Raw genomic sequence first — 22,633 nt, forward strand, 5'->3', positions numbered from 1 at the left:
AGTAATTGTTCTTAAGTAATTCCTGATACAGATGAAGTCATTCATTCCAATTAATGATAATTTTTAATGCTGATGTGGTGTTTTGAAGCAAGAGGTTTCTTACCTGTTTGTGCAGCACAAGGATTCCAAGCTCCCTATTTTCTGCAGCAGGTGAAGGCAATCAAACACAAGGAGCTTTGAAGGTAATAGAAGAGGGGAAAGAATGACAGTGGGATGGAAAACAGAATTGGAGGGACAAAGCTCACATGGAAAGTTGTGCTGCTGTGAGAAGCAAAATGTGTATTAAATAGGTGAGAGAGAGGAGGGCAAACATTGAATGAGGACTCTGAAGGAGATGGGAAGTGAGAATAAAAACCAGTTGATGCTCTCAGTAACATCAGGAATCTTGAGGGTCTCTGAGAAAGTGGCCCAGCAGTCTGCAGAGGTGTTGGTTCTGGAGGCGCTGGTGTCTCCAAGCAGGAAGCACCATGACTGATTCCTGGCTGGAAGCAACACTTCAGTGCCTGGAGCTGGTTCCAGCTGATCTCTCCCAGAGCTCTGGGTCTGTAGGTCTGGAGCTGATGCATTCATGTTATCAGTGCTGAGCTTCCCACTGCTGGAGGCAAGGTATCAGTATTGGTCTAGAGTAGTTCTAGAGGTCTTAAAATGCTTGCCTGAAATACGACAGGAATTTGAAATTGAGAGTAAAGAGAGACTTGGGAGAGGCAACACACTGGAGTGTGGAAGGACCTGCATAGGCTGGGGATGACTTCAGGGCAAGATCAGTTCTCAGACACGCTTAGAGAAGGGGTTTGGTGAGCTGGGTGATGCTGGACAGAAGCTCCAGGGAGCAGTAAATCTTCCCTGTGTAATACATGTGTGTGCTTGGAGAACCTGGCTGCCAGGGAAACCCCAATCCTGAATTCACGGCATGGATTGGAACCTCTAAAATCGGGTTTGGTTTAAGGTTTGTTCTTTCACCAAAAATGCTTTTTTGCATAGGTAATTTCTTCTCCAGCCTCTCTGAATGGTGCTGGTGTCCTGGTCCCAAAGAGCTCTGGAATGGCATCAGCAGTGGTGGCACAGGAGTTCTGCTGTCCTACCATACTGCAATGCTCAGGTGCCTGGTTGGCTTCCCTTGGCTCTCCTTTTCCCACTCCAGCATGGAGACAGGTGAAGGATGGCTAAGGCTTGGAGCAACCCAGTCTAGTGAAAGCTGTTCAAAAATTCTGCTGTGTGCTTCTTCTTTTGTTTGCTTTTAGTTGTTCTAGGTAGGGTTTGTAGATTTGCATTTGGAATTTTAAATGTAGGTGGGTTTTTTGGGGTTTTTTTTTGGGAAGGTCAGTGAGCATCCCAGGTTTTTGTCTTAAAAACAGAAGTCAAACTTAGAATCACAGAATGGTTTGGGCTGGAAGGGACCTTAAAGTTCATCTCATTCCATCCCCTGGAACACTTTCCACTATAGGGATAAACTACATGAGTTTTTTTCACCCTGCCTTGTCTGTGGGATAGGAACAATGTGTGCTATGCTGCTACCAGGTGCAGGTGGGCTCCTGCCCCATCCCCCAGCAGAATATTCCAGCTGCAGTTTTTTCTCTTAAATCAGGGATTTTCAGTCTTGCAGGCACATATGAAACTTGACAAAACCTGTCAGAACACCCTCTTGGTGTTCCTGCCCCTCCATCAAACTTGGTTAATGTTGAACTTACAGGTCTAAAAGTCTGGCAAGGTGACTTGGGATGTTGTCTCTTAGAAACCTGTTGAAAATGCAGCCAGAGGCATCATTTTTAAATGCTTCTAGGGTTGGTGTAGGACTGATGATGAGTATGAAATGTTTGCTAAAATGAGGAAATGATCAGCCTTTTAATAATGGGGCCTTTCTCTTTCCCTACATCTTTTCCTTGCTGACATCTCATGTTCCTTGACTTTGTTCCCTGGAGATGGAGACATCTCTGTAGGAAAAACAATCCTTGGGTTAAGTGCAGAAAAGTGAGAGCATTAATTTGAGATGAAAGCTTTATTTACATTTCTATTTGGGTTTATTGTTTGCTTTCACCAGCATAACCAGGGATTGTGGGACTCTTTCTGCTGTCCAGGCACTCAGGTATCTGCCCTCCTTTCTATGAGTGGGGACAAGCACTTTGCCATTCTTTTCCTCAGCCTCTGTTTCCGCATAACAAGATTTCCGTTTAAGTGCAGAGAAGGAGTTTGTTCCTTATACAACCAGGGTTAAATAAAATTCTAAAATAAAAATAATTTAAGACAATTCTAAAATAAGAGATGAGACACAAACCTGCACAGAGCAAATCTCTCTCATTAGCCCCAAAAATCCATGTGTGTCTAACAGCCTGACAGGCTTCAGGAGTGTGTTGGGAGGAGTCCTTGACTGTGGGAGCTCCTGGTCAGAGCTCATCCTTCCCTCCTTGCAGGCTCCAAAGAGCATTCCCTCCTGGCAGGGAGGGGTGGCCTGGGGTGCTGTGCAGGGAGAAGGCACCTCCTGTGCCATGTGCCAGAGGTTTGGAAGGACAGGAGTAGGAAATGGAAGTGGCTGGTTACACCTGCTTTCCATTTCCTTTAATTATCCCCCCACAGTGTGTCTGTCCCTCATTAATGGGGATTGTGTCTTGTGCTGCCTGGGAAGAGCTGGCCCCATTAAACCAGTTATAATAGCAACAAATTAATGCTCCCCTGCCCTTTTTCCTGGGCTGGGTGAAGGGTAATACAGCAGCACAAACTACTTGGACATACCACAATTTAAATATTTTAGCGATGCCTTTCTGTATCCGACCAATTTTCTCCCAACTTCTTGGCAGTGTTGGTTTTCTAACACTGCTGCCCAAGAACTGTGCCTTTCCTGGTTATTTAGATTTGAGGTTGGTTCCCTTTCAGCTGAAAGGGATCCCAGCAGTGGTGGCTCCAAGTAAAAATGACTTTGTTCTCTGCTATGTTAAATTGGCTGGTTAATTCTGGTGTTATTTACCCTGTAATTCATTAGTTTTACTCTACCATTGGCAGCTGACAGGCTGTAATTTCATGCCTTGCAATAAAAGATGTCTCATAATCTGCTTCATTTAGCAGCAAGAGAATTTAATGAAATTAACTGCAGTCCTAATTATGCCAGTGAATACTAAAGACTGCTATCAAGTTTCCTCAGAAAAGGACAAGGTCCACCTTATGAAGGATTTAGAATATAATTTCCTGGGAAAAGTTGCAAATGTCTCCTTCTATTGGCCAACAAGGGCCAATTACAAGTGCTGATACGACTTTAATGAACTAGTTTGTTCTGAGGATATCTCACAAGGAATAATAATTTTTTATTTTCAAGCAAGTTTTTAGAGGTTTTTCTCCTTAGAACAGCTGATTTGTGAGAATTTGGTGGTTTGCTTCTGTTTTGAAGCCTTTCCCCTTTTGTCTTTTGTGGTGCCTGATGCTGAGGGTTAGGAAGTGAGGAGGAGGCAGCTCAGGTGTGGGGTGAGGGGAGTGGGGTTTGGAGATCCTAACCTGGAGGGCATCAGGGAATTTGTCCTCAGGTGCTGTGATTCTCTGACGTTCATAGCTCAATTACACAAACAACACAATTTTCTGGAATGAGAAAACTCAGCAGGGAACACAGGAAGGCTGGGTTGGATGGGGCTTACAGCAGCCTGGTGTAGTGGGAGGTGTCCCGCCCATGGCAGGAAGGTGGAACAAGATGAACTTTAAGGTATTTTCCAATCCAGACCATTCCAGGAGTTCTGACATTGCATGAAAGGTGAAGGATTGATCCTGAGGAGCATTCCAAGGGCTGAGGCACATCTCTAGGGTTTCTACTGATCCACCCTTTTTTGTTCTTGTTGCGTGTTTCTGACTCTGCACTGAAAAAGTCTTTCTCTATTAAGCTGGCAGTGTTTCCTTGATTCCCATTCCAAGGCATTGGCTGATGTATTTGCCAAATGTGCTGTGCCTGCCTCCTGAGCACCGCCACACTCCGACAACAATGATGTGAAATGTAACCGCTACTTTATGACTTAAATGATGTTAAATGTAGTTAATTGGAAAAACTTTTAACTGCAGAGAATTTCCCTGTGAATAGCCTTCATAATAACTATCTCACTATAAAACGCAAAATGCTTTGCTCACAAGGACAACGGGACTATAAAGGTGAAGTGTATTGATCAAATTACCTGAGATAATAAACTTCGGATGAATAACTCCTCTATTGATGAATGGGACAGGTCTTCCTTTTTTTCCTTAATCCTCTTCGTGTGATGGGAAGGCAGTTGAGAGAACAGTGTTGCAGAGTGTGGGGTTGTTTCAAGCCTAGTTTACATTTTTAAGTTAAGGAGCTGTGGGAAATTGTTGATGGAAAATGGCATTAGATTTTTTTTTCTGTTTCTTTCTTTTAAGCTGTAATTTGTTGAAAGTACAATCATCTTCCTTTAGATAAAAAGTTATAGGGCCACATAAAAGTGAATACGTATGGAGGAAGAGACTCAAAATGGCCATTATTTGCAGCAAAGCTGGATAAAGAGGGATTAGTGAACTGCTCCATACATGCTGGTGAAGAGGGAAGTCAGAATACAGCTGGATTCATGCTCATGTCAAAAAAAAATAGAGAAGAGATACAGCCCCAGAAAAGAGGGAGAAATGTGGTGGGAGCTTGGAAGCAAATGAGAGGTTCTGGCGTTTGTTGCTTGGTGCATCCTTAATCCTTTGCTGTAAGGATTTCATGGGATTGTTAAAATTATGGGAAACAAAGGGAAGGGAATAGGTGTATCTGCCTTTCCCAACAGCTCGAGTTTGGGATTTGACCAGAAGTGTCAGGTACATTGGCAACTTCAGATAAATAACTTCAAATAAACCTACTGCAGACCTTCTTAACCTTTCAGAAAACAATCAGAAAATTATATTTTTATTCAAGGTATACTAATCACCTGTAATTGCATTTATTGGGTGAAGAATTAAGTGAGAGCTGCAGGGAATGTGGCTGATTTAAAAACTTTGTTAATGGAACAGGGGAGTTGGAAGATGATCTTTGAGATCCCTTCCCACCCAAACCATTCCGTGATTTTGGAATCTCTTCAGCATTGTTGGTCAGAGTGGGGAGAGACAATACAGGGCGATTCAGATGTGGCTGATTTTGCAGTGTGGTGTGCAGTACCAAGTAAAAGGGCTGGAAGTTCAAAAGAAGTTCAAAAGATCACAGGGATCTGATCAGCAAATTTCAGTGGGAAGAACTCAAACATAAAAACATGGCATAAGCTTTCCAACTTAATGCAACAAGGGAGCAAGGAAGTAAATATGAATTGGACTTGGAATTGCTTATGTTGAGGGAAGGTATAAAACTGATACTCAGAATAGCACAGAAGCTCAGGGTGGGTGATATTATTTGTCATGTTACCTAGAAGATAAACAAAGTTGAGCTAGCTGCTCCATGGGGTTATGGTGTTTAAGAATTATTTTCAGATTTTGAAAGGTTCCATCAAAGCAAATGGCCTTTAATTATAGCTGAATTTGTCTTTGGGGTATGCTTTAAAATAATGAGACAACAGTTTGAATTGTAGTTGTTAAATTATGGATTGAAAAAGTCTCTCTGTGAAGTTTGTTTAATAACATATTTTTATCTTCTTTGGGAAGTCTTGAAAGATGGAGCTGAGCAAGGTGGGATATAAGGAAGGCCTTGGGTATCAGCAGGACAAACCAGGGAGGGAACCAAATGCCAGAAGGGGTCTCAGAAAAGCACTGCCACACCTGAGCATCACAGGAGTGAAGTGAACCACTGGACCACATCATTCAAGTCTAAAACCATAAGTATTAGTAAAATAAATCCTATTTAATAAGGTAATAACCAAGACCATATAGTAAGACCAAATAATAATCATCATCAAGGCCAAAATATTAGTTAATAATAATAATAATCATGTCTTTGCAGTGAAAGGCTTAAAGAATGTGTCACCCATCCTGATTATTTGACTATGTTGTCGTATTTCATTTGGTGCATATCAATGATGGGAAAGTGACCCTAAAAGGCCATATGCCATGAATGAACCAAAATCTTGTGTCATTAATACACTTTACAGGGATTTGAAATAGGACTTAATGTGAGAAACAGACCCAGAGCCTTGTTCTACAGAGTGGAAGAAATTATTCTGTAAAAAGTTCTGGTGTGAAGCATCACATGAGTGTCGTCACCTTGTTGTTTCATATAAACATGGATAATTATGGATATACACACATATAGATGAGATCTCTCTATAAAATGTGTAAGTAAAGAACATTATTCTGTAGATATGGAAAAGCCAGAGCAAAGGGCAGCCGAAGCAAAACGTGGATTTGAGAATATCTGTGGATTCAAAAGGTGGGAGTGAGACAGGTCTGCAGCTTTGGAAAGAGATTAAGAGGAGCCTCCTTTTAATGGGCAGGATTGATTCCGCAGGGATGTTTGAGCCAGTGTCAAGCACGAGGCATGGGGGCAAGAACTTGAGCTGGAGGAGAGGCCAAGCACCACAGGAACACGGCTAGAATCTGAACAGTGATAAAACAGACATTTTTATTGCGTTACATGCAAAATTCAGCTCGTGTTATTAGCAAGCCTTAGCTTGGCTGAGGGGTTTTGGAGTTCACCGTTCTCATTTTCCTGGCTACCTTCAAACTTTGGAAGAATAGCGTTCAGCTGGCACCGCTGAGCTGCAGCACCAAACTTTCAGCACCCAAAATTAAAAGCTCAGTTGGAAATGTGCAGCAGATCAGAAGCCCAGGGAGGCAGGGAGTTGGTGTGGAAAGGAGGCTTTGATGTCCCTAATGCCCATTGTTTAATGACGGGGGTTTGCTTTTAAATGCCAATGCACAGCATGGAGGCCTGGCCCTCCCATGGTGCCACAGAGGGTGCGTTGGGTGGCAGGGGGGAAAGAAAGGAGGAATCTTCCATCCTTCAGCACAAAGCTGACAGGGTCCAAGGCTTTTGGAGATCTTTTTAAAGAAATGATGCGGCAGAGTGTGCAAACCCAAAGCCGGCGTGCTGTGCGTGCGGGTGTGCAAGGGAAAGTTAGCAGTCAGTCAGGTTTTATCTCTTAATGAATAGAGACTGCTGAAGTAAGGGTTAGGTAATTGAGTTTATAATTAATTAGCCATAACCCTCATCAGATAAAGCAGTTGTCGAGATTTTTTTTTTATCTCCTTTCTCTCCCCAGGGCCTGCCCTTCTTTGTCCTTGCGCTGACAGCCAGCACTTATCTCAGGCCTTCTCCATGCCGTGCCCGTCAGCCCCTCCTCCCTTGGGCTGGGCTTTGGTGGTCAGCCGGGGCCCGTATTGTCCTGCCAGGATCCCAATCAGCCGGGCTGTCGTGGCGGGATGATGAATTAGCAGTAGGAGTTACCGTGTAGGTGAGCTCCAGATCGGGGTCCCGATAGCTCCTGCCGGCCTCTGTGCGTGCGTCACTCTGCCCAGCGCTGATCCGCCGCTGACACTTCGCAACAAAGAGCTTAAAAAGGGGGATTTAGTCAAGGAAATGGGGCATTTCTCCACAAAGTTGGGATGCTGACAAAGGACCCTTAATTTCTTTTGCCGTGCAATTCACCTCGACAATACTGGGAAAATAAATTAGATTTTGCTCTATTTTCTTTTGGTGGCCTTATCACCCTTACATTGGGGGTTGAGCTGGTTTGCTTGCAGTAGGGGAGAAACTTTAGCCACGTATCTTAAAAGCATCAGGACTGTAAAAGGTGTTGAGTCCCTGCCCGTGGAGGTGGATGAAGAGGACTCAAGTGTCAGATTTATCCTCCATCAAAGCCTTTTACAGATGCATCGGAGGAGAGGAGCTTTCTTGCTGTGTTTACAGTAGGCTTGTGCCACTGGGCTGGGTTTGGAGACAGGTTTACCTGCTGCAGGAGAACAAGGTTCAGGAGCAAAGCTGTGTGTTTTCCCTTCATCTGGAGTTTTTGAATTGGAGATGAAGACTCCTGTGTCCTACAGTATCAACTCCAGGCTTGAATGAGCACTGGCTCTCCTTAATCTGAGTGTCTGCACTAGGAAATGTAACTCAAGTTTCTCGATGCAAGGAAGGCTTGATTCTTTTTGAAAATCCATAAAGCATTATTCTTCTGTGGTTGCTTTAATAGCCTGGTAAAGTTTTCCTCTTTCTTTGGCCTTTCAGCAGCAATAAACATTTTTAGTTTGACTACAATTCTTTAGGGATTCAAGTTTCCACCCCTTTCTAGGATCTTCCTGAAAGCTGAATGAGTAACATGTTGTTGTGGTTTGAAAGCAAAATGAATGAGAGGCTCCAAGTCAGAGATATAATTTAATAAGAAGAAAGGTAAAAAGGTAAAAGTAAAATAAAATAAATACAGTAACACAAAGGATCACTGACAGAGTCAGAATACAACCTGAGCAGGATGGTGGAAGCAGTCCAGGTGAAGTGCTCTTCCTGAAGCAGTGATCCTGTAGAAAGGTCTGGCAGCCCTGCTCCTCTGGGAATCCAGTGGATAAGTGCCCTTGCACTGTCCCACATACCAGCTTATATCCAGGTGAGAATGCTTGGCTCCTCCCCCTGGGCAGAGCATCTCACAATAGCATGAGAAGTGTGAAATGGGTCCTTGATGGCCCATTAACAGAGATAACCCCTGGAGGGAGTTACCTGGGACTCATGGGCCATTAGCAGGAGACACCCCCAAAGGCGTTAATGGGCCATTAGCAGAAAAGGCAGGGGGCTTGGGAAAACACTAGCCCACCTGGTTTCAACAGTTCATGAAGATGGTGATAGAATAAATACTTTGTGTACATCCTACACTGCAACCCAGGACACATGTGAGTTAAACTCCATTTAAGATGGCACTGTATAACTGCATAAGATGTTGCTGATGGCAGAATGAAGCTGTTCCAGTTTGGAATAACAGCTTGGTTGGCCTGGTGGATCATAGAACCTTGCAGCTCTATGGATGGCTCTCACAGGATGCTTGTAGAGCGTCCTGTGCTGTGATGGTTGTGGTTTGTGAAGCCCCTCAGTTGTGTAGGATGTGCACCTCATCCCAGCACAGGAAAGCAAATTCTTGTGTACCTCACTACTAATTGATAGGAAGGGTGGAGGAAGTGAGTCTGTGGCATGTTTGAGACAGGAGAAATACCAATTAGAGATGCAGGAATGTGTTATTTCCCACCAGGTTCAAATATTGGAGCAAATATCTGAAGGGGCTGTGAAATCCCCACCTTTGGAGGTGGCTCCAAGGGGGGACGTGGAGCTCCTTGGAGTTTTGGGTTTGCATCTTGCCACTGGAGGTGAACCAGAGGGAGCAAAGAGCTTTCTCATCCCCCAGAGAGACACTCAGTTGTGTGTTTTGTAAGTGGAAGAAACCAGGCATGAATACAGTGGAAAGGAAGAACATAATTACCATCCCTGATGTAAGAACCGCGCCAAAATGTTTTCCAGGTTGAGGATTTATATTGCAAATGAACATCAGCCTTGGATGGTGTTACCTCATGCAGAAGGATAGCTAAATGCACGCTATTTTTAATTCTAGGAAACAGTGGAGGGGAAAAGCTTTTGCTCTGAATTTGCCTCTGAAGTGTGAGAGATGGGGTAATTCTACCCCTGAACAATTTTTTTTAAAGCAAAGCTGGAAGTGTCTTCTGGAAAACATGTGTGGATTAAGAGGAGGAATTCAGCTGGGTTGGTCTCGTGTTGGATTTTATGATAGAAGAAAATTCTTCTTGTTTAGTTTTTATTTAATCGACAGTATATTGCAAATAGAGATATAAAAACTATCATTTATATGGAGATGAATAAATGTACATTATTGCAGTTGTAGTTTCAAGTTTTTCTTTTGAAAATGCACCCTTTTTTTTCTTAATACTCGTTTTGCTGTAGGTATTAAAGAAAACTTGGTGTTGTAGATTAACTCAGTCTCATGCTTTTTTTAGTTGCTTTTGGTAAAGGAAATTATGTGCTTTGCACCTAAGTGAGTGTTTAAATCAGGTTTTAGCTGTGATCTTTGTGTTTAGATCTTCAGAAACAAGTGGAGTATGTTATAGGACAAGTTAAAGAATATCTATATTTAAATTGATACTAAGATTTGCTAATGCTAAATAGAGAATTAAGGAGGAAAGAGAGAAACACTATTTTGTAGCCTTTCAAAACTTAGGAAATAGGCCCATAGATTGGGATAAGGGTAGGGAGAGATCCTTCACCATCTGGTCCCTTTATCCATGGGGTCACACGTCCTTCCAGGACCCTGCTCCAGCAGCAGCTTCCCATGGGGCCAGAGGTTCTTTTTGGCATCTCCCTGCTCTGCTGTGGGGTCTTCTGTGGGATTCAGGTAGATCTCAGCCCCGCCATAGACCCCCTTGGGCTGCAGGGTACAGCTGCCTCACCCTGGGCTCCACCGTGAATGGTGGGAGCAGAAAAGGCTCGAGATGGGTGGTGTAACCTCCTTTTCTTTGATGTTTTAATACTGTGGTTTTCCTGGTATGTTTTGTATCATCATTCGAAGTCTGTGAAGATGAGAATGTTCCTGAAAGGCTGGGCAGGAGTTATCAGTGCAAATAAAGTTGGAATGAAAGAGCTGGACCCCATGATCCTTGTGGGTCCCCTCCAGCTCACAATATTCTGTGGTTCTGTGACCTGTCCTGCATTTAGGAATCTGAGGGCTTTTGAGGCCTTCAGACTTGCAGAAAAGCACTTTAGGGCAGTGAGAAGAGAGTAAAACTTTCCCTTTTGGGCAGCCTGAGTAAATTTGCAGGGTTAATTTCAATTATGACATATTTGAAAATTTGTCCTGCTTGTAGGGAACAAAGAGGTTGGGCTTTTTCCCTGGAAGGTGTCCTGGAAAGCTGTGATTTCCCAGGCCACATCAGTGTTTTTTTCCCCCACTCCAGTGATTTCAGAGCAGGGATTGATGGGCCCCTCTTCTTTAATGAGTTTGCTGAATTGATTTTATCATTGCTTTTTGTCACTTTCCTAGAACTAACATGGAGATGAAAAAAAAAAAAAAAAAAAAAAAAAAAAAAAAAAAAAAAGAGGGGTCCAACTGACAACAGCCAAGCGCGGGGTGTTAAAGTTGGTAGGACCTGGGATCATCAGTGGCCATAATTGACAAATAATACCCCTCATAAATACTGCCAGTCTTTTCAATTAGTTTTCATCTCAAATTCGGGATGCAAAATGATGGCCTGTCAAGTGACAATGGATGACAAAAATTAATAAATTGTCTTGTAAATAGTATGGACACTTAAGAAAAATTGGGCAGCCAATTTAGCACAGCATGAACCGGGGGGGAACCTTTTGTACTGTTGCCGTGCCACTAATGTTGTCTGGGTCTTTATTAATGGTGCTTGGCTGCAGCTGACAGTTTTGTTGCTACTGGCAACTTTCTTCATTAAAATTAAAGCCAGTGTCAAATCCCATTAGCCGCACTCTGGGTACCTTGCATTTTTATTTATATCTATATTTATTTATTTATTTATTTATTTATTTGTCTTTACAAACACATTCTTTATCTGTAGGAAGTTGGGAAAGGTGGTTAAAAATTAGTCTTTCCTCTTGTCCATGGCTGATCACTTAATAAATAATGGATTATATTGGGGGTTTTTTGAGGGAGATTGTCTCCAACATTTTGCAGCTTGCCTAGTCTACAGCCAAGTGACTGCACAGAGAAATCCATAAATGAGCTTTATAAATTACCTTTCTGAATGTGGTGTTCTCCTGTGTTGCCTGCAAGCCACTTGGATCTGGGATACTCTCTTGTAAAACAATTATAGCCTCTGGAGCAGATTCTGTTCTTGTTGTCTCTCCCTCTAAAATAATAATGAGGTTAAAACTGAGGGATCAACATGTGTGCGAGACCACTCTTAAAAGGAAAATAAAGTCTGTATCTTTGCATGATTTTGGGAAGAAACAAATACCTTTCTTTGTGGAAGCATCTTTTGAGTTACTGCTTTAACAACTTACAGACTGACTCCTTAAGCTTAAGAAGGAGGGCAGGGTTATGTGGGATATTGGGAAGGAACTGTTCCCTGTGAGGGTGGGCAGGCCCTGGCACAGGGTGCCCAGAGAAGTTGTGTCTGCCCCTGGATCCCTGGAAGTGTCCATGGCCAGGCTGGACAGGGCTTGGAGCAGCCTGGGGTAGTGGAAGGTGTCCCTGCCCATGGCAGAGGATGGTCTTTAAGCTCCCTTTCAACTCCAGACCCTTCTGGGATTCTGTGACTCCTTTTAGTAAGTCTTAATAAATAGAGGAATGAGTCTGAATAAACAGATAGCACATAAAAACAGCCTTCGCCATGTCTGTGGTCACTGCTGAGTATTCTAAGACATTAAAAAGATGAGTGACCAATGTATTAAATTCCCAGGGCAGTCTGTATTCTGCTTTACAGAACACACATGAAGAAATTCAAGGCTTTGCGGGGAAAAATGTGGGGAAATCAGGGGAAAAATTCTTCCAGAAACATCTCTTAGATGTCCTTCCAGGAATGTTCAGAGTGGAATGTGGTCTTTCACTCTTTGAGGGGCATCACGCTTTACCACTGCATTAAATCTCAGCTTTTTCTAGGAGTAGATATTTCCAAGAGGATTCAGCCACTGCTGCCTTCATTACAACATCTTGTTAATTGTCATGCTCTGGGCTTGGGGGCCAGACCTCCCTGGCTGGGGTCTCATTGTGTTCCTGACATCATTTGGGTACAAGCCAGTGATCCAAAAATGTGTCATCTGCCTCCTGATTCTCAGGATGGAAATGCCTCATGAAGTGCAAAACATGGCTCATGTTTACATCTCTTGGAAGGGTTGGAAGTTGATGGTGTTCAAGGTCCTTCCAACCCAAAGCATTCCAGGGTTCTGCATCTCTCATGGGGACTGGACAGAGAGAGGTAGAATAAAGTCTTCTGATGACAGCTTGATTTTCACCATAGAAATTGTCTATGGTGACAGCTGTTGTCACCATAGAAATGCCTTTTGATTCAGGAATTGGGATGGTTGAGTTTCTGTGCCAGGAGTAGCACCATGGAACTGCAGGTGAAGCCAGGCCGAAGGCAGTGCCAGTGGGTTCCTTGCAGAAGTGCTGAATCCAAAACTCCATTTAAACATTCACTATGATGGCTTGGGAATGATCTCGTATAGTAAGTGATAAACAATTAACAGTTCAAATGGTCTTTTAAATTGGTGCACTTCTGCAGCAATTTTTGGGCTGAAAGATGTGCTCAAATTTGGATTTCAATTCAGTTGAAATGTGGGTTGAGTGACCCTATCATTCACAAGAATGGATACTTGCTAGAAATGAAATAAACTGGTGACATCAAATTAGCATCCATCTAATAAATCTAAGATGTGCTTTTAGCTCGTTTGCTAAATCTTCTTGGTTTCAAAAAATAAATAAAAAAAGGTGTCAGTAGTTAATTGTTGACTGAAGCTTAATATCTGTTGAAGCAAATGAGCCATGAAATACACTACACAGGAAGTATTGTATCTGGAGTGATTTTAACATTAAAACAATATTACAATTTTTAACTTGCTGACACAATATGCAGAATCCTTTCTTTTGAAATTGCCCTGATGAATGCTTAGCTTGGGAAGTGGGGGAGAGGAGGAGTGACTGCTGTATATAAAGCAAGGCAGGCCAGGACAAAACCAGCCATTTCTTCTCAGAAGAAGAATATTAAATAACAATAAACAAATTTTGGGGTGTCTCAGGTTATTACTTCAGGAATCCTAATAATAACCTTGTCAAAAGCATTGATTCATAATTTCTCAGTAAAGTTCTTTCAGATGAGTGGCAATGGCAATGTCTCATGTTTTGTTAACTCTAATTTCTGTAACAACTATTGTAGTAAAAATGTGAGTTCTGCTTCTGAAAGCAGCAATTTTGCCTTTTTGCTGTAACAATTCAAGAACACAGGATGAAAAACCTGTACTTAAAAGCTGTCTTTAGGTTGTACCCTTAAATCCTGGGAAATGGCCTTGGATAGGTTTTCCCTGTGTTCAGGGAGGTGTTTGAGATGTGGAGATGCCTTGCTGTAAAAGAATCATCAAATCACAGAATATTCTGAGCTGGAAGGGACCCATGAGGATCATTCAGTCCAAATTCTGACCCTGCACAGACACCCCAACAAGCTGAGGTGATGTGGGAGGTGGTTTTTGCAAAATTTTCACCCCGTAAAAGGTCTTTTCGCAGTGAGACTCAAGTCATGGTCCTTGGCCAAGACTAGAAGGTTTTTGAGTGAATTAGCTGCACCTTTTTATGCATTCCCAGCTGAAACCAAAATGATTTTGTTTTCAGATGATAAAGTACAGATTGATTCATTAAGAAGAAAGAGCAGACAGTTGTGTGTGTTGTGAAAAGGGTTATTGAAAAAGATGGGTCTCTGCTGCGCCAGTAGATAAATCATCATTTTTATAAGCTGCTTAGCTCCATGACTACTCACATGTTGAGCAATAGGATGTCGTTGTAGCTGTCTCTTTATGCAGTTGTCCTGTGTTTCTTGGCATGTTCTGCATTTCTTAAAGTATTTCCCTCATGTTGAAGATGGAATTTAGATCTTTTGCAGCTTTTTTTGAGAATGTGAAACATAGTTTTATGAACTCCAGGAAACAGGATCTGTAGGGGAGGAATTTTTCCTTATTAGGTTCCTGATTTGTTTTCTGCTATAATGGTGAGAGGACAGTGCCCAACGTACATTAAGTGTATCTCTGAAGGACCATCATGACCTTCATTCCCATTCCTCTGAGTAAACTGGACGTCTCAGGAGCATCACCAGGAATGCCTATTTCATCTATTTTCCTTTTTTTCTCTTGGTCTTAGGAGACACTGGGTGAAAGTGAACGAGGTGTGTGGATGGAAGAGTGCTGGAGCACTGATGGGCCCTGATCACCCCCCCGGTCTAGTGAAAGGTGTCACTGCCCATGGCAGGCACAAGATGAGGTTTAAGGTCCCTTCCAACCCAAACCATTCCAGGATTCAGTGATCCTTGCAGTGTTGAACCAGTTGAGTGTGTCCTGGCAGACCCTTCTGTAGTGGGGTCATTGATGCTGATGGTCCTTGACCAGAGGATGAGGTGTCAAAGTAGAAAAATGGAGCCATTGGGAAATACTGTTAATTAGAACGATGAAGAAGGCGTCCTTCTACTGCAGAATTAATATATATATATATATATATACACATATATACATATATACATATATATATATTTATTCTCCTACCTCTACAAAGTTTGAAGACCAGAGGTATAACTGTTCAGCAAAATTTTTTTCATGGAGGACACCCCTTTTGATTTAAAAAAAATAACATAAATTTTAAAATCCCGTTATGGAGCACAGTTTCTGCAGTTGGTTGTCGAACGCCTTTTTGGTCCCAAAATTTCCTGACATGAAGTGTGAATCCTTTCTGTACAATAACATGGAACACAGTTTAAGGAAAAAAAAGGAACACATGCACACACTTTTTTTTTCCCTGCCAGTATTCTTAGGTTTGTTATTCAGCCGATGCTGTATTAAATTGGATTTTGTGTCCATCATTATTAAAATGTGAAGTGTGTCGGTCACAAAGCATACATTTCAGGGCAGTTAGCTGAATAATTCTTTTCTTTATTATCCCAAATTACTGCTGAGCTCTGGAGAGGTGAGCAGTTTAGCCAATTATTGCCATTTGAGCTGGATTTGTGGGTGATTAGCTCCTGGTCGAATTCAGTCCTGGCAAGGGCTTTGAAGCCTTTCCTTGTGTGATTTTCACAGCGGTGAGGTAGGAATAGACGAGGCTAATGACAGGAAGGTCGCCTGGGTGAGGTGACCTGTGGGGGGGGGGGCCCGGGTTTAGCAAATAGGGCATCCACAATAACAAGTGTGTCACTAACCCCGCCGTGCATAATCGGAGTTTTATAGGATTGTTGGAGATGCTGACAGCTCAATTAAAGTGTAACCCTTTGTACCATATAGCCCCGGCAGAATGACAGAAATATTACCAACAAAAAAGGGAGGGGACCACAAGGGAACTGGTTAAAGATCCAGGGTTCTTTTTCTTTCCCCCCTCCATCGGAGCCTGCACAGAACGGGCTGCAGAAAGCATCCATTTGTGAAATAATAGGTTGTCCAGGGGAGGGGTACAGTGCCAAACATGGCTACAAAAAAAAAAAAAAAAAAAAAAAAAAAAAAAAAAAAAAAAAAGAAGCTGCTCTTAAGTGGTCTTCCTGATGTTTCTATGGAAACACTATAGTGTCAGGAGAGAAAGTTAAAATTGGGTTTTAAGCTTTTCATGGCTTTTCTCCCCTTCCGTTCCCCCAGCCAGATCCCTACTTTATATAAAATATGATAAAGAGAATTGCAGGGATCGAGGACTGAGCGCTCCTGTGAGGAAAAGCTAATCCTCTGCCTAGGAGTGGTAATGCCTGCATGAGGATTCCTTATTTTCCATCAACACTGTTTGTTTCTTGAGAAAAGTCCAGGTTTTGTTGCTTCCTTTTCATGCCTGACCCTTCAGGCATTCCCGAAGGTTCCCGCTCTCAGAGCCTTTCCCACAGTTGTGTTTGCTCGTGCCGGATCCGCTTCCCAAGGCTGTTTTTCCTTTGCCCAAGGTAATGATTTGCATCGAAGTGCATTTCACTGGTGTCAGGGAAACTACAACTGCCAGTGCCAAGGGGTTAATAAACCAACTACTGGAGATTATTAAGGGCTGGGATTCTTTTTTTTTTTCCTATTTTTTTTTTAGCAGTCCAGAGTAAGCAGAACAAGTCTTGGAAGGCAACAGAGGCAGAAACCACTGCAAGGCAGGAAACTAATGTGATTTTCTCGGTGCTTTGTCCTGTTCAGAGAGGTAAACTGGGATTAGAGTAAAAGATGTGACAGTGCCTTAAATACCTGATTGCATTTTGTAACATACTTGAATATTCAGCTCCACCAGAAGGATGTGTGCTGGCTGTAACTGTTGAGTTTGCAATGTGCTGTTGATTTTATAAAGTCTCATTTTAGAGCTAGTCATTAAGTAGGAAAGAGTGCCCCTGTCCCAAAGCTGCCAACTGAAGGAGAACTCCAGAAGACTTGGAGGAACTTGTGCATCACCTTTGTTGACAAAATCCAGAGGCTGAAATATCCAGAAATTGGTAACCAAAATCCGGAGTCAGTAACCAAGGCCAGGTTGGATGGAGCTTGGAGCAACCTGGGATTGTGGAGGGTCTCCCTGCCAATGGCAGGGGGTGGACTGAGATGGTCTTCCAGCTCCCTTCCAATCATTCTCTGATTCTGGGATTAAAAATAGAGATTCAGTAACAGCAAACACTTAAGTTTGTTCTTCCCATTAACTTTGTCCTTAGTGCTGCTGTTCCTTGCAGGAATTTGGTGGCTGCCCTTTGCTGGAGGTGTCAATCTTTGTTGTTGGTGCTGTGATGAACTGTAAAAGTTGCTTAATCAGCATTGGGGCTTTTTTCAGCACATCTTTCTAATTTTCCTTCGTAGCTTGCATGCAGAGAGCTTGGCAAATAACGAGTTGCAAGTTGATTGTCCTTCATGTTTAAGCAAAGCCATTATCTTTTGCTCCCCAAGTCAGGTGTTAGATCCTCTCTGTTCTTTGTCTTCAAATGGAAATCGTGGCTGATCAGCCCCAGCATTAGGTAACCATTCATGGAGTAATTACCTGCTGCACAGTCACTGCCTCGTGTTTAGGGAATGTTAGGAGAGAATTGGGTGCAATGTTCTGATTTCATTTTCTCCTAACAGCGCATAACATAAATTTGAATAGTTTCTGCAATGTGGGAGCATCTTTGTAGCAAAACTCTGCTGCCGCTGCTGTGACAGTTTTTAAGGGAGGTGGGAGGGGTTTTCCATGTGCACAACTGTAGTAAGAACACACAGGGTTTGGTTTTGTTTTGTTTTTTTTTTTTTTTGCAATGGTATTGTTAGATACTGAAGTTGGAAAATGTTTGAGCTCTCCTGTTTTCAGAACTCTTCAGAGCCATTCCAGGCCCTTTTAGCCTTTTTTTTTTTTTTTTTTTTTTTTTTCCTGTGTGTGTGTGTGGTTCAGTTGGTCCCCAGTTGTGCTCTGCTACTGTAAAAGGTCATAGAAGCCCAAAATAGTTTGGGATGGAAGGGACCTTTAAGCCCATCTCATTCCACCTCCTGCCATGGGCAGGGACACCTTGCACTATCCCATGTTGCTCCAAGCCCCATCCAGCCTGGCCTTGGACACTTCCAGGGATCCAGGGGCAGCCACAGCTTCTCTGGGCACCCTGTGCCAGGGCCTCCCCATCTTCACAGGGAACAATTTTTTTTCCCAACATCCCATCTATCCCAATTTCCTTCTGACAGTGTGAATCCATTCTCCCTTGTCCTATCCCTCCAGGCCCTTATCCAATGTCCCTCTCCTTCTTTTATATAAGCCCCCTTTAGGTATCAGAAGAGAGAAAGAAGTTTGCTACAGATTTCCAAGTGTAAAAACTTAAACCAGCTTCATGTCTCATTGACCAGGAGACCAAGCAGCATTCCCTTAAACTCCTGGGGGAAATAAGACTTAAGTCTGGGAAACAGAGAAAAGAATTGACATTTTTATAGAAGGATTCCCAGTACATTGGGAATCTTCAACAGTTTATTCCCTGGAGGATTTTAGGTGTAGCGAGAAAACAACCTGGTCTAATGTAAGGTGTCCCTGGCCCATGACAGGGGATAGAATGAAATGAGTTTGAAGGTCCCTTTCAACCCAAACCATTCTGGGATTCTCTGACTCTCTCTGGATCAATGATTCAGTCATTACCAAAAGCTTCCTTTGGCATGCAGGTATTGTTTGGAGGTGAAACAGTTTGAGCTGGTGTCTGCCATATGCTGGAAGAATGGACTTCAACACCAGAAACCTGTTACAGCTAAATCTTCTGGAAGCCAAAAATATCACCGAAGAATTAATCTCTTGTTTATTATCAGGAGGTCCCAGTGCTGAAGGACAGACTGTGCAGAGTTGGCTGGTCATTGAATCCTGGGGGTTTCACCAGCAGTTGTTCTCCAAGTTAATAGATTTACAGGAAGTGGGTGTTTTATTGACCGGAATTTGCGTGTAACAATTAGTTTGTGATCCTGACTGAGTGGCTGCTTTCAGAGTTGTTTGAAAGAGGAGGTTTTTTGTGACTGGGAGTTTTTCTTTTCCGAACATGATGCAAAGGAGCTGTAGAAAATTCCTAGCAGTACTAGCTGCTAATCATGGCTGTAGGAACTACAAACCTGAGTGGAAAATTAGGAATTTATGTTGTTAATGATGAAGTGTGAGATTACCTGGTTCCTTCTGTCAGAAGAGCATCAGGGAAACAATATAGGGTTGGCTGAAAATTAGGGAGGGGAAGAAACAAAAGGCTGGCAGAAGTTTGCAGCTCAGCCATGGCAGTGGGGTTAATTTCTGAAAGAAAATCGAAATCAGAGTGGAATCATGGAATGATTTGGGTTGGATGAGATCCTGAAGTTCATCTAGTTCCAACCCCTGCCTTGTAGGTACCATATTTCCTTTTCCAGAATGTACAATCTTGACTCTGCTGACTTGAAAGACCATTTTTAAAGGCTTCTCACCTGCCAGCATCTTCAATGCAGCATTAGGCAACTTCAAGGGGTCACTTTTTGAAATACTGATAATTTGCTATTTAAGGCCTAAAATATTTCTATAGAACAGATTGATGATTGTTTCACCACTGAGTTTGTTTAAGCAGGCAAGGTTTGGAGCTCACAGAAGGCACCCAGAGCAGCCAGATTTTGCTGGTTGCTGTGTATTCAGGTGAACTGGGTGTATTACATGCCCTGGTCCCTTGACCAGTGCTGGGTGTGTTGGCTTTTTTCCCACCTTAGCTCCAATCAATCCGAGGCTGGTGGCTTTTCATTAGCTGCTCCTGCTCCTACGGTGATGTTGGGATTGCAGAGCCTGCTGGCAGTCTGTAACTTCCTCAGGTGCCCTGGAGCTCAGCAGCCTAAGCTGATTGACTCAGTTAGGGCCCCAGTCCCTAACAGCAAATGCAATCAATAAATCTTTGTTGGTAAATAATTGCTATCGAACAGAGTTTTAATATAAATTTATGAGTGGTGTTTTATCACAGCTTGAGGCTACAGCAAGCCACTGAGTGATGGATTTCAGATCACACTTGCATTCATTACATTAACTTTGTAAGTTATTTAAAGCTTGTACACTTAACATTGCTTTTGGCTTGCAATGACCTCCTGGGAGTAGACGTAGCACACACATTAGTAATGGAGAGCCGGCTCCGTTCACTCTGTGGATCCTCCAGCAAACCCAGGGACTGAGCTCCCTGCACTTCACTTGGAGCCTTTTTTCTCCAGCTCCTTAAAACCACAAGCTAGAGAACGCCCCATTACTCCTTTAAACATGGAGTTGCAGTTTTGGAGGGAAGGGGGAAAAAAAAAAAAAAAAAAAAAAAAAAAAAAAAAAAAAAAAATTTATTTGAGGTGTGAAGTTCTTCTCAGTTTGTGTGGAAATCAGAGGTGTTAAATCCTTAGTGTTGAATCTGGAGGCTTTGGGTCAGCTGCATCCAACTGCCCACAGAGGGCTGTAAGAAATTAAAGATTTCATACAAGTTAGGGAAAATAGCATTGCCCAATGCATAACAATTTGAGACAGGGATTATTTAAACAAAAAAAACAAAACAAAACAAAACAAAACAAAAAAAAAAAAAAAAAAAAAAAAACCAAAAAAAAAAAAAAATGGTATTTGGAGTAGAAGATTGACTTAGGCTTTTACTGCATAGCTGGGGGACTCAATGGGGTTTTTCCAGTGTGCTGTGTGTTCGTGGCGACCTGTTTGGCAGTGACTGGGGAGATGCCCAAGCTGCCTCTGGATTGGCTTGGAGGTGCCAGGGGTCAGCAGGATCCCCTGGATCTCATTTCCTTGGCACAGGATCTGATGTGACTCAAATGTAGCCATGATGTGACTATTTATTTTTTTTTCTGTTAAGTAACATTTCCTGTCATATGTGGGCCATTTATTTTTTCAGGTGTAGCTAACATTAAAGTGCATTTGGAACTGATCTAAACTCTGATTCTAAAACTTTAGATCAGTAATTCTTACAGTAATTCTGTAAAATTACTACAAAATGGTGGCTTTGGGAATAAAAATTGTAGTTTATATGGGCTGCTTTGCTTTATAGCAGTTTAAGTTAGCTCCTGTATTCAAAGCAGTTTGCTCTCCAGGTACTTGAAGATACTTTTAATTATCACATAGTGTGAAAATGATTCTGTTTGCCAAAGGAATGCCTCAAGACGATAGATTGGGAAGTCTGGTTTGTTAGTTAGGCACAAATAGGTTCATCATCTATATTCAGTTCTGAGCTGGGCAGGTTGGTTTTTGTTTGGTTTTTTCTTAGATCAAAGCACAGAGTTCTGCTTTAAAAACATGGTAAAACCTCATTTTGAATACTTTTCTTCATTTAGATCCAAAGCTGGAATGTCATAATTTATATTTAGATAGTAGCAAAACTTGAAATGGTAAAAATTATGACCATGGTAGATTTTTACTCTTTATTGAGATTATAATTGGCATGAATTGAAAATTATGTAAGTGTAATGACATGTTTTCTGTATAGCAAAGGGACAGTTAAAAGGTTATGAAATATATACATTTTATTGGCTTCAAAACTTGGAAAAAAAAAAAAAAAGACATAGGGGAAAAGAAAAAATCACCATTGTGATCCTTACTGCTTTTTCCCCATTAGAAGGTCTGAAGAACAAACCAGTGCAGAGAAACTGTAATTTTTGATCCCCACAGCACAGCACTAACTAGAATTGGGTCCCCCTAAACACCAGCGCCGTGCTGCAGGTGAGGTATAAAAGATGGGAAAGGTGAAGAGACAGATCACCTCCTATAGACAAACAGGGGAGTCAAAGGCAGAAATAAGCTTTCATTTTTTAATAGAAGAAAACAACGTCTCCAAGCGCTGGCAGGCGGTAATTGGGATGAGCAGGAGCTTTTGTGAGGAGGCGTTTCAGAAGCCCCGTTCTCCTTGAAAAAGTTTGAGTTCTAGCAAGGAGCAGCACAAAAATACAGACATGTGACCCCCAGACAGGCAGAAAGTTGGGAGTTTGGATCACTGTGCTTTCAGGTGTCCAGCATGAGCTTTTTTCTATGGTCCCATCCGTGGCGTACGTTGAATTTGGGAAGGGTTCTTTGTAGTGGTGTGGTTTTGGTTTTATCAGTTTTATGTATGTATTTGTTCCTTGTTTTATATTCCTTTTTATAAGTTGTAATGGTTTGCCCCATGTCACCCATGTTCCACTCTTTTTGGTTTAACCCCAACCCCAGTTATATGTCAATCATAAGTTATCCAGCCTCTGGGTCTTGTCTGTCATTTTGAGGTCTCTCCCAAAAGTCTGGAAAGTTCCAGTAAGGATCCCAAGTGATTGGACAAGACTTCAGCTGTCTCCCCACCCAAGTTATTACTTTGTTACCATGTATGTCATTTACCTGGAGAGCCAGACCCCCTTGGCCCCTGATTTGTCCTCAGTTAAACCCATCCCCGAGTTCCTCCCCTCAATAAAAGGTGTCACACTGGGGGGTTTCCCGCTCTTTTTTTCCCTCACCTTTCTTCCCTGCTGCATCTGCTGAGGGGTGTCTGCTGGGGCAGATATCCTGATGAATAAAGCCAGCAGTTAACCCTGAACAGCCTCCCTCTTTTTTCCTGCTGTCGTTGCTTCACTCCTTCAGGCAAGCAAGAACTCACAGGGATTGGT

The 22,633-nt window shown here is 42.4% G+C and overlaps 1 protein-coding gene across 9 annotated transcripts in view; it reads left to right on the forward strand.

The window, feature by feature from the left end:
* The window catches only part of AGAP1 (ArfGAP with GTPase domain, ankyrin repeat and PH domain 1), a gene marked incomplete at its 5' end in the record, with an annotated part of 302,933 nt that overhangs the window by 161,460 nt on the left and 118,840 nt on the right, over positions 1 to 22,633 (forward strand). Inside the window, one exon of one of the 9 annotated variants that reach the window (XM_083865720.1) lies at positions 7,149 to 8,261. The exons of the other annotated variants lie outside the window; for them this stretch is intronic. Within the exon in view, the coding sequence (XP_083721846.1) occupies positions 7,149 to 7,340 (192 nt within the window). The 3' untranslated portion in view covers positions 7,341 to 8,261. Of the gene's footprint in view, positions 1 to 7,148; positions 8,262 to 22,633 lie in introns of those variants that run through there. 9 annotated transcript variants of the gene reach the window in all.

Source organism: Zosterops lateralis (genome assembly GCF_965231275.1).
Source record: "Zosterops lateralis genome assembly, chromosome: 7".
In the NCBI taxonomy this organism is placed as follows: Eukaryota; Metazoa; Chordata; class Aves; order Passeriformes; family Zosteropidae; genus Zosterops; species Zosterops lateralis.